General features: G+C 31.2%; 2 protein-coding genes across 2 annotated transcripts; one reads left to right on the forward strand and one right to left on the reverse strand.

Annotated features, from left to right (window-relative positions):
- Window positions 1–2,474: 2,474 nt before the first annotated feature.
- LOC101218531 (putative calcium-transporting ATPase 13, plasma membrane-type) lies at window positions 2,475–5,804 on the forward strand. Its single transcript, XM_011650458.2, has one exon. The coding sequence runs from the start codon at window positions 2,646–2,648 to the stop codon at window positions 5,691–5,693; it is 3,048 nt and encodes a 1,015-aa protein (XP_011648760.1). The 5' UTR covers window positions 2,475–2,645; the 3' UTR covers window positions 5,694–5,804.
- A 607-nt stretch (window positions 5,805–6,411) lies between these two features.
- Window positions 6,412–9,311, reverse strand: LOC101222079 (protein ECERIFERUM 26-like). The gene is made up of 2 exons (XM_004139182.3): window positions 8,741–9,311; window positions 6,412–7,616 (listed from the first exon to the last, which is right to left on the reverse strand). The coding sequence occupies exons 1-2, from the start codon at window positions 9,164–9,166 to the stop codon at window positions 6,615–6,617; spliced, it is 1,428 nt and encodes a 475-aa protein (XP_004139230.2). The 5' UTR covers window positions 9,167–9,311; the 3' UTR covers window positions 6,412–6,614.
- Window positions 9,312–12,231: the final 2,920 nt, after the last annotated feature.

Here is a 12,231-nt window from a genome sequence, read left to right on the forward strand (position 1 = left end):
TTTGTTTATTCAATCACAAGATTGTATGTATGTGATGGAAATTTCTAAAATGATCGAGTTCAAAATGAATAAGATGATAATGAGAAATCGTTTGATGCGATGCAAAATTGTGAATTGAAATTATGTTGGGTTTGGTGTGCATGATCAATTGTTACGGTTGATTTTGAATTTAAATGAAGAAACCACAACTTAATAGATAATTTTTAGTTGAGTTTTTTTGTAGTGACTGTAATATCACTTAATTTTAGTATATCGTAATATAGTTCTTTTATGCTTTTCTTGCTATAAGAACGTGTATCAAGCTTTATTAAAGTTGGGTAGACACAACCCGAAATGGCTCTACAAAACCACCCAACTTTGGGTGAGGTCTACTTTCTATTGTGTTTGAGAATCCAAACACATCAATCTGGCAACCTTCATTCGTTAGCAAAGATAATGATCATCGTTGAGGAACTCCACCTGACCTTTTCAATATTTTCTTGGAACATATTCCATCTCAGTTTAGAGAATTTATGAATATGCCTCATTCAATTAATTATTTTCTCCATCAAAATCTAAGTTCAAAAATTTCTCTTCCTTCCTTTCATTTCACGATTGGTTGATCGATCTTTTGGTACGTGTGTAAATTGTATACTAATTAGATTCAATTCTTCAAGTAAAAAATAATTATAAATTGTGGATCAAATTGATACATCATTTCTCAAATTTATTACGAAATTACGAAAGATCAAATTTGAGATCTAGAGGTTTGACACAAATAATTGAAATCTAAGATATAGGTTAATTAGAGATTGATGTCATTCATTGCCCAAATGTCAACCATAACTCAAATCCAATTAATTCGGTCTAATAGTCACAAACTAATCAAGAACATATCTCCATTGTTTCATATAAATCAAATCAACATAAATACAAGTTAACTCAACCAAACACGATTTTTCAAAATTCTCTAAAAAAATTATATTAAAAAAAAGCTTTTAAAACATTGAAATATTAATTTAGAGCTTTAAATAAACAGTAAATTACTTAAAAGGAATAACACTACCCAAAAACTCCTGCAAAAAAAAAACTATAATACGTATTATTTGAGTAATGAGATAAATAGTTTTTTCCTTCTTTTTATGAAATTTCTTGGAACTAGCCAACCTAACCATACGTTTTAGGTAAATACCTTTCACCAAAAAGAGTTAGAGTTTGAAATTACCTAACATCCATACGTTAAATTAATTAAAAGAAGATTTAGATGAAAGAAAAGCAATTAATTTCTTGATAAAAAAATAAGATGGTTCTTAGTCATTGTTACAAAGTGGAGAACACGGATTAATCTCTCTTAAAATTAGATATATGTTTGTTAAATTATGTGTATATAGTTTGAATCCTCTCAAAGCAAATTGTTCCTTGAAAGGAAAGTTGGTGACACATAAAACCATACAGATATATATGTATATAGTATATTGCGTATAAAAGTTCAAATAAGGATATTGCTTTTGAAATTTTCTCTCACGGTTAATTAAATTAATTCCCATTTACAAAACCTAAGGTAATTTCTTAGAAATTTCCTTTGCATCTTTTTCATACCTAAAATAAATTTCATTAAATTTTCATCCTTTTCAAGAATTTTGAATTAAACGCCAGACGTTTTTTTTCCGTTTTCTTGGATAGTTAAGTTTCAAAGTCATTTTAAAGTCTCTTGGAAAATGTTTGTACATATAGATACATGTGTTTGTGATTATGAATCTACTGGAAATGACATCATTTACCATAATTCTTCTATAGAAAAATCATCAAATAAGAGTTCCAACCACTAATTCATCTTAGGGTGGTTGATCTGTAAATTTTATACAAAAACATCATATACTATATAATAAATGTATTAAAAAATGTTAAAAATTATTTCGATGTTTGGATGCTGGAATAACATTAGTTACATTTGTAGCAACGAAGAAAAGATAGACAATTTTTACATAATTTTTTATAACGTTAATGTGGATTAGAAAATAAGTTAGGATCTTATTTTAGTTAGTTTTTTTTAAAAAAATTTATGTCATTATTAAAATTTGATATTTTCAACCACTTTAAGAAAAATATACTCTGTTTAAAATAGAGTATTATTTAATATATATTGTAATATAACATTTTATGATTAATATTAAAATACAAAAATCGGTAATGTGGGTCTTCACTCGCCCCTTCATAAAAGAAAGCCAACTAATTCATACCTTTAGGCTAAATACTAAATTATATATATCAATTTATACCACTTAAAATTTTTCCATAAGTGTGTATCAATTTAGACTTTGCTTGACCCTAATACATCGTGTATTGTATCACATCCAACTTTAAACAAGAATTTTGTTTTAGACTAACAACAATCTTTTACCATGAACTTTCTTAATCCAACTTAATTAGCTTAACTAATCTCCTCTTTTTATTTTGATATATATGCGTAAACTATTCACACTTTGCTCACGTAAATTCATAAAAACAGAACTTGTTTGGAAGGAATTTCAGTGGAAACTTCGTTTTGTTTTGTTTTCTTCAATTCCAATGCATTTATATATTGACACTTTCTGTTTCTCTCTTTCAATCATCCTTTGTTTTCTTCACCAAATCAAACCTTTGCATTATTCTCTCTGTTTGTATCAATGGCATTACTGAGGTATAGAAAAAATGAGATGGTTGAGATTATTGACCATGAAGATCAATGCTCGGTTGTTAATGCCAAAACCCACAAACGACGATGGAGAATGGCCTTTGCAGCCATTTATTTCACCAGACTTCTCATTTCTCTATCCAAAAAAGTCGGCCACCGCAAGTTCTTGCGATCGCTTTCATATGTTACTGTTGATATGCACCTGGATTATCATGATGTTGACAATATGGATTCAGACGAACAACGGTCGTACGTCGATCGAAAAGTTTTGAGTATGATGGTGAGGGAGAAGAATTTTGAGTGTTTGGATCGATTTGGAGGTGTTGAAGGACTTGCTAATCTTCTTGAAACGAACCCCGAGAAGGGAATCGTTGCAACGGAAGATGATCTAATTTCTAGAAAAAATTCTTTTGGAACAAATACTTATTTGAAGCTCCATGGTAGAAGCTTCGTGAGTTTTGTGATCGAAGCGCTTAACGATACTACGATGATTATTCTTTTGATATGTGCAGCGCTTTCCTTAGGATTTGGTATCAAACAACACGGTTGGGACGATGGATGGTACGACGGTGGCAGCATTGTTGTCGCCATATTTCTTGTGGTTGGTGTTTCCACTATTAGCAACTTCAAGCAGTCGAGGCAGTTCGAGAAGCTTTCAAATGAGAGAGAGGACATAAAAATCGAGGTCATTAGAGCCGGTCGACGCAAACCAGTATCGATATTTGACATTGTCGTTGGAGACGTTGTGTATTTGAAGATTGGAGATCAGATTCCTGCCGATGGGGTGTTCCTCGAAGGGCATGCGTTGAAAGTTGACGAGTCTCAGATGACTGGAGAGAGTGATCAAGTTGAAGTAAATCTTGGAAGTAATCCATTCTTGCTATCAGGAACCAAAGTGAGTGATGGTTTTGGTGTGATGATGGTTACTTCAGTGGGAATGAACACAACCTGGGGAGAGATGATGAGTTCAATCAGGCAAGAAGTTAATGAAACCACTCCTTTGCAAGCTCGTTTAAACAAGATGACCGCGGTGATCGGAAAGCTTGGACTGACGGTTGCCCTGCTCGTACTCCTTGTTCTTCTTGTTCGCTATTTCACCAGAAGCACCGGCGAGTTCAATGGAAGCAAGACGAGGTTCAATGATATCATGAATGCAATTCTTGACATGGTTACCGCTGCGGTTACGATCATCGTTGTCGCTATACCGGAAGGTTTGCCTCTAGCTGTTACTTTAACTTTAGCTTACTCAATGAAAAAGATGATGGCAGATAATGCAATGGTTAGGAAACTCTCTGCTTGTGAAACAATGGGATCAGCAACAACAATTTGTACAGATAAAACTGGCACCCTTACTTTGAATGAGATGAAAGTTACTGAGTTTTGGATTGGGGAAGATGAAATTATGGACAAAGATCTTTCCAATTCAAGGATCGTTGAATTGTTGCACCAAGCAGTTGGCTTGAATACAACTGGTAGTGTTCAAAGATCTACTTCTTCATTGCCTCTAGAAATATTCGGGAGTCCAACTGAGAAAGCGATTCTTTCGTGGGCCGTGTTCGACTTGGATTTGAACCTTGATGAATTGAAGAAGCAACATAAAATAATCCAAGTGGAGACTTTCAGTTCAGAGAAAAAGAGAAGCGGGGTTTCGACAAGACGCTATGGGGAGAAGTTTATCCATACACATTGGAAGGGAGCAGCCGAAATGATATTGACAATGTGCTCATATTATTATAACAAACAGGGAACAGTTAGAGCCATTGATGACGAAGCAAGAACACGATTGATTGCGACAATCACAACTATGGCAGGAAAAAGTCTCCGATGCATAGCCTTCGCCCAGAAGCAAAACGAAGACAACGAAAACCCAGAAGTCCCTACTAAACTTGACGAATCGGGATTGACATTACTTGGAATAGTCGGTTTGAAGGATCCTTGTAGGCCAGGAGTTAGAGAAGCTATAGAATCATGTAAAGCGGCAGGAGTGGACATCAAAATGGTGACAGGTGATAACTTACACACAGCAACAGCTATAGCAATGGAATGTGGGATACTAAATCCCAACGATGATACGAACAACGACGAAGTTGTAGTCGAGGGCATAAGATTTAGAAACTACACACCTGAGGAGAGACTAGAAAAGATTGGGAACATCAAAGTAATGGCTAGATCTTCCCCATTTGACAAGCTTCTAATGGTACAATGCTTGAAGAATTTAGGCCATGTGGTGGCAGTTACTGGGGATGGAACAAATGATGCCCCAGCTCTTCATGAAGCAGACATTGGTCTTTCGATGGGAATTCAAGGAACGGAAGTCGCAAAAGAGAGCTCGGACATCGTCATCTTAGACGACAACTTTACGTCAGTCGTCACGGTTTTGAAATGGGGAAGATGTGTTTACAACAACATCCAAAAGTTCATTCAATTTCAACTCACAGTGAATGTTGCAGCATTAGTAGTGAACTTCATTGCTGCTGTTTCATCAGGTAAAGTTTCTTTAACAGCAGTTCAGTTATTATGGGTGAATCTCATAATGGACACCATGGGAGCTTTAGCCTTAGCCACCGAGCAACCCACGAATGATCTCATGGAAAAAAAGCCAGTCGGACGAACCGAACCATTGGTGACGAAAGTCATGTGGAGAAATCTCATTGCACAGGCTGTGTATCAAGTGACAGTCTTATTGGTTTTGGAGTTTAAAGGAGGTGCCATCTTTAATGTGGAGGGAAAGGTCAAGGGCACACTCATTTTCAATACATTTGTGCTATGCCAAATCTTTAATGAGTTCAATGCAAGGAAGATGGAGAAGAAGAATATATTTGAAGGGATACATAAAAGCAAGGTGTTTTTGGGAATAATTGTTATAACTTTGGGTTTTCAAGTGGTAATGGTGGAGCTTTTGGGAAGGTTTGCAAATACAATAAGGTTGAATTTGGGGCAATGGGGAATATGTATTGCCATTGCAGCTTTGTCTTGGCCAATTGGATGGCTTTCTAAGTTAATACCAGTTTCTGCTCTTCACTTTCCAAGGAGAAATTAGCAATCTCTTTAGTTGATGTAGTTTCTTTCTTCCTTTTTTTTTTTTTCCTAAGATTTGTTTAGTAGTATAGTTACAATGACATTGGAAAATACAGAATTTATTTACTTATAATAAGTTGTTAAATGATTGTGATGATAATCTTATTGATTTTCTTCTTTATTGTCAAAATATGTAATTAAAGTGATGCCCAACTTTATCCGCAAGCTATCAATTTACCAAAGTATAGTGAACCAAAAAAAATAACACATTGTTAATGGGGAAGAGATCAAAGAACAAAAATTGATCTATAAGGAATTATATACATTTATTTTCTAGCATTTTATAGTTAAAAAAGAAAAGTTCAATTAAAATTAAATTTGGAGTAATTTACGTGTATAAATCATCTTATATTATTATTCTTTGAAAATCTTAGACATATAGTTTTGATATGTAATGACATCGATATGAATAAAGTTATAAAGAGCACAACCTAAGAGTTAGAATGAAAAACCTTTAAAAGAATAAAATCACAATTAAGGTTAGAACAAAATCTATTTTTTCTAAAACGTTTATTAGAAGAGACTAAATAAACTATTATGTGTCTATTTGTATCATGATAGCCATAACAAAAATGATTTAGTTTACATGGTTCATACTTCACTTGATAATCAATTATTATTATTGAAGAGAGTGATGTCTAATCTTGGCAATGTATCAATGATATTGAGAAATCAACAAATATTCTAATATCCTTAGTTTACACTTTTATTAAATTATAAAATATAAAGATTAAATTGTTCCTTATTAAATTTTTATTTCTACAAATTTGCTAGAAAAAGACATATGCTCTTATATTAATACCACTCTAAATAAATAGAGTACACATTCACACACCAAAAAGCAAGTAAAAACAAACAAAAACTAGATTGTTAATAATTAAGATTATTTGTGTCTTCCACCAAGGATCATTGTTGGGTTGAAGCTCAAAATGGCTTGATCTTCACAAAGCTCATCCACTTCCCTTTCTGAAGGTAACATCACCACCACATTCCTTGCTACCCCTCCTTCGTTTGAAGGCATTACAATTATCAATCCTTCACCTTCAACATTCCCAATATTATAAGATACATGAACAGGCTTTGAATCCTTCACAAACTTTGTTGCATAACTCAAAGACTCATTATCATTTCCCTTCTTCATCATCATCATCATATGTTCCATACTTACACAACTCAACTCCGGACCATACATCTTGAACGGCATCACGTATTTCCCATCTTTTTCCTTCTGAGACTCTAGCCATTCCATAGCAGACCAAGTCTCTTCTTCCTCTTCACCAAGCCTTTCTAAATGGTTGTGTACTAACTCCACAATCTGTCCCAATTCATGTTGCTCCATTTCTTTTGGATCTATAGTAAGTTGTGATATGTGTAGAGCATTTCCAAAGTAGCATCTTTGTGAATTTGAGGATTGGAATGAGTTTCTGATGTCAGAGCATATTGATAATGAGTGATTATTGTTGTTGTTGTTGTTGTGTTCACTGTTGGGGGAATTACTCTTTATTTTGAGGATTTGTTTCCAAAAGAGTGAAGCAAGAAAATCAAAAGGGGTGGCATTAGGACAATGGGGTTTGATTTTTGAGAGGCATTGATTGATTGTTGTGTTGGAGAATTTGAAGGTAACTGAGGACATTTTGGTAGGAGAAACAATGTGATTATCTAATTTGGACTTGTTGGCATAGAAAGAAGTTGATTTTGTGGCTATGTTGGGGATTTTTTCTCCATCTCCAAGCGACGACGGTTTGGTGAAAAGCGGTGGCGAAACGGGTCCTCCTCGATGCGCATCTGCCCATGTTTTCAAGAGAAAAGTTGCAGAGGTTGGATCTGCAATTAGGTGAGTGAAGCTCACTCCAATGGCCACACCCCCTCCTTCAAACTCATTGATCTGTTTAGTCACTAAAAATGGTTAGTCTCAACTACTACAAGTTTCATCCACTCCATTTTCGATTCTTAATTTAGGTATATATTAATATTTATAGCTCGAATAGAATCTTTAACTTAAAATTTCAATCGTGTCCCTCGAAAATTTTAACAACGGTGACCTATTTATACTGAAGGATTTATTGAATACCCAAATTTATTTTTATAAATCTTGTTAACCTTACAATAATATTGTTAGTTTATACAACTACTTTTTATGTTAACATGACATATAATAAAGTAAGTAAGTAATTTTTCCAAATTGATCATGTGGTATAAAAAAAATTTCCATTGAATTTTGATGTTAGAATTGGCTATAGAAAAATTGTTTTCAAAAAACTTATTTTTATTTAAACACATCTTATAAATACACATGGTTTAAATGATTTTATTTTTATTTTTAATTTTTTGGTTAAATGTTCACCATAAAGAATCATATTTATGAACAAAAAGACCTCAATATTATTATTATCATTTTCAACCGCTTTTTCATTCAATGTCAACATCTTAATGTAACAATTCAATGCAAAGAAAAAGATACAATTGTATTCATAAATGTCCTTTCATATTTCTATTATAAAAGTACTAAAATAATAATTAATCAACATTATTGGTCAATTTATAATATATACTAAACTTTAAAATTTATATTTTTACCAATATAATAATTTAAAAAATGAATATGTAAATCAAACTCTAATAAATCCTAGGCGTCCGGTTAAAGTGAACATAATTTTCAATATAAACTAAAATATTTATAAAATATAACAAATTTTTGATATTGCATTCTTAATACTGTCAACCTAACATATCACACATGGATAAAAGTTTTATATATTTTCTTTTATTAATAGATTTTTAAAATTTTAGTCAGTGTGTAAAAAACTATATTATTGAAATATATATATATATATAAAGAAAATGTAAAAAAAAAAAAGTACATTTTCTTTGAAAAAAATAAGTACAAGAATAAAAAATAGACATTTGAAGAATAACTATATTAAATTCAAAGTACACAACTAAAATGAATATTTATATATTTTCATTTTGTTTTCTTATAGAAAATTGTATATTTAATTTTTGATTTACCTGAATACGGAACGGCGACCATATATACGGATCCTCCGGCATTTCATCAAAAGCCGCCAGATCTCTTTCCTCAACCGAATCGGCAGATCTGAGCCACTCATCAAGACTGCTCCCCACCTTCGTCATCGTAACCCTAACTCCGGCGTCATTCCCTTTCACCGCCCAGTTCCCATTTTCAGTTCGGGTCAACCGACCCGTCACTGTCGGGTACAGCGTCAGAACCTTCGAGAGCGACTCTCTCATCGGGTCCAGAATAAACGACCCAAACGGATTCTCGCTGTAGTACATGACAACGGCGGCGCTGTGCCGGGCCAGAGCGTGGTCCGCGGCCGAAAGCGGGTAGACACGACCCGAGACGCTTGGGTTGCTGGACACCGCAGTTAGCTTGGTGATGGGCTTCACGCGGCTGTGGAATATTTGAGACATTGGCGGCGGAGAGAAAGTGAGAGAGATATTGAGAAAAGGGGTTTTTTTTTTTTGTGGGCGGAGAGAGTGGTGGAGATAGAGGGTATTTATGCCGGAGCAGGGAGGGAGTTGGCCGTTAAAAGAGTAGAAGGGGATGGTTGGGAGTCTTAATTGTTAACACTACTTTTGCTCTTTCATGGACTTTTATGGCAAAACATGCAAACACCAGTAGAATTTCAACACGTGTTGTGACTCTATTTATAATTATTGTAGGCTCAATTGTAAATAAGTCTAAAAAATATATATGTACATGTGTTATAAAGCATCTTTTAGTCGGACTCAATATTCAAATAGATCCCAACCAATGAAAGAATACAAATCTACTAATAAAAACCGACTATTGGTCAGTCAATCAAACTATTATTAAAAGAGTAGTTTCAAATTTAGCAATTAGATTCAAAATAATTAAGTATATAGCAACATTTTAAAAATTTTACAAATATAGCAAAATTTGTCAAATTCTATCAATGATATAAGTCTGTCAACAATATAAGTTTTGTTATATTTACAATTTTTTAAAAGTTTTGTTATATCTTTAACTATTATTGCTGAAATGGTTATCCATTCCAACTTCTCTTATTAAAATGACATTGCAATTCAATTAATTTTTAAGTTTAATTTTACAAAGATAAATGAAACATCGATTAAATATTATTATTGTTTTTTGAAAATGTCTTTTTAACTACAACTTTGGAACAGGGGATTTGAAAATGTCAATTAAGCTAAGCTCACGTTGATGTTAAATATTAATTTTAATGAATCTTTATAAAAAAACTATAAAAACAAATAAATATCTTATGTTTCAAACAAATTAATATATGAAATAGTTGTAATTATATCCATTAGAATCAAAATAATTAAGTATACAGAACATTTTAAAAAAATGACAAATATAGCAAAATTTATCTAAATATATCAATGATAGAAGTTTACCTTGTTGTAAATATGAGTTTATCACTAATAGACCATAAGAGTGTATCAAGATCAGTCATAAAATCTAATAGATTTTGATATATTTGTATGTTTTTAATATATTGTTAAATATTTAATTATTATTTTTAAAATTGTTATATATATTTAATTACTATTATTATATATATTTAATTTTTATTATCTATCATGAACTCATGTTTACATTACATCTATATTGGTGATATTTTAATGTTTATTTACTAGATTTTATCATTAGGTGATAAAGATTAAATACTCAACTTTTAAAATTCTAAAATTTTAATTTAGCACCAAAAAATATGGTATTAGATTATAGAAATAAAATCGTATATAGTCCAACACAATATCGTAAGAGCATTGAATAATTTCAATTTCTAACTATATTTCTTTTGTTTGTTTAGAAATCTTATCGAAAGGATTGATGTATAGTTTGATGTTGATGTTTTAATAGGTTATAGGTACACCACGCATATATATGAAATTGTTCGAACTTGTTGTAGGCTTGAGAAAACTCGGTTATGAAGTATAAATTATTTATAGAACTATTATGAATTTCGTAAATTGAATGATGGATTTCTTAATAAAAAATTTATTAAGAGATGTTTGGAGAACTTAAATGCAATAATATTTGGGAAAGAACAAATGAAATTGTAAAAAGTAAAAACGCTTAATTGAGAACCAATGAAAGAAAATGAATCTAATATTACAAATTAGGTTCAAAGCGCCCAATTCAAATAAAAATTAGACACTCGTTTAGATAGTTTATTAAAGATATGTTTTGGTAAGTGAAATCAAACTTTTTTTTATATATATAAAAGTCTAATTCATGAATTAAATAATATTAGTCAAATGTTTTGATTTAAAACCCGTTTATTATTATTTTTAAATTCATTTATATTTCTTCAAGCTTCTTTTTAAAAAGAAAAATAAATAAATAAAAAATAGGTTATTATTGTTAAAATACATATAAAAAAGGTAATTGAACTAAACCAAAATTGGGTCATTTGGTTAATGACTTTATGTTTGCTCAACATAAGGAAAAATGGTCTCAAAATATATATGTTTTCTTTGCTAGAGCTTTCCTTAACCATAATTAATTATAAAATGCATATTTCGAACATTTTATTTATAAAGAAAATACAGCCAATTAATTGTTTTTAGTTAAATTATAAAAAAAGTACAAAATTAAAAGTACTTCTAAAACTTATTATATTCTTTCTAAAGTTGAATGACAAAATAGATACCTGTGTTTTTATCTTAGATTTTTAAAATTTATGTTTATAGTATTTTATTCTTTTAAAATCAATAAATTTGATCTCTAAATTTTAAAATATATATTTTTTACAATTAAAATTATTTTTCTAGTGCAAAATAATTATATAAATTTGCTTTTAAGTTCAGGTACTAAAAATACATATTTTGAAAACTTAACAACCAAACATATACATTTTTATCAATTTGAAAAACTTAAAAGATATTTGGAATCTTTGATCAAACAAACATAGTCTTTACTCCGTATGAAAAAAATAATTATTTTCTTTAACCATACATTGAGTGATATCTAGACATGTGTAACGCAATTTAATTTCCTAGAGCTCACCCTCTCCCGTAGAAACAAAAATAAAATTGAGTTAAATTTACTCATTGAATGAGAAATACAAAAAAAAGGAAATGAGTGGGCAGAAACAAAACAACTAGTAGCTGCCTCATTCAAAATTGGGTGGCCATTCCATTTAATTCATAACGACAAATGCCTTCATTTCTCACATTATTATTTTGCCTATCTGTCTTCTAAACTTACTATTCTTTTTTCTTTTAATTATGCGATTTTCTCACATTCCAATCTCTACACGGAACCAAAAACTATCTTTTTAGTTCTTAAATTTTAAAGAGCGGTAGATATATTTAGTTTTATAAGTTTTGAATTAGAATATTATAAGTGTATTTAGTCGTACTAACCGTACTTTTTTAGTTCCCAAATTGGTTATAATAACGTTATAAGGTCTCAAGACTAATTATATGTAATAATAGAGACTAAAGAGATATATTTTGAAAACCCGAGATAAAAAATAAAA

Source organism: Cucumis sativus, chromosome 2, assembly GCF_000004075.3.
Source record: "Cucumis sativus cultivar 9930 chromosome 2, Cucumber_9930_V3, whole genome shotgun sequence".
Classification (NCBI taxonomy): Eukaryota; Viridiplantae; Streptophyta; class Magnoliopsida; order Cucurbitales; family Cucurbitaceae; genus Cucumis; species Cucumis sativus.

Excerpts from the sequence above, each read along its gene's own strand:
- LOC101218531 (XM_011650458.2), top strand. The coding sequence starts at position 2,646 with ATGGCATTACTGAGGTATAGAAAAAATGAGATGGTTGAGATTATTGAC.
- LOC101222079 (XM_004139182.3), bottom strand. The coding sequence starts at position 9,166 with ATGTCTCAAATATTCCACAGCCGCGTGAAGCCCATCACCAAGCTAACT. Across the intron at positions 7,617-8,740 it reads GGTCGCCGTTCCGTATTCAG|ATCAATGAGTTTGAAGGAGG; the intron begins GTAAATCAAAAA and ends GTGACTAAACAG.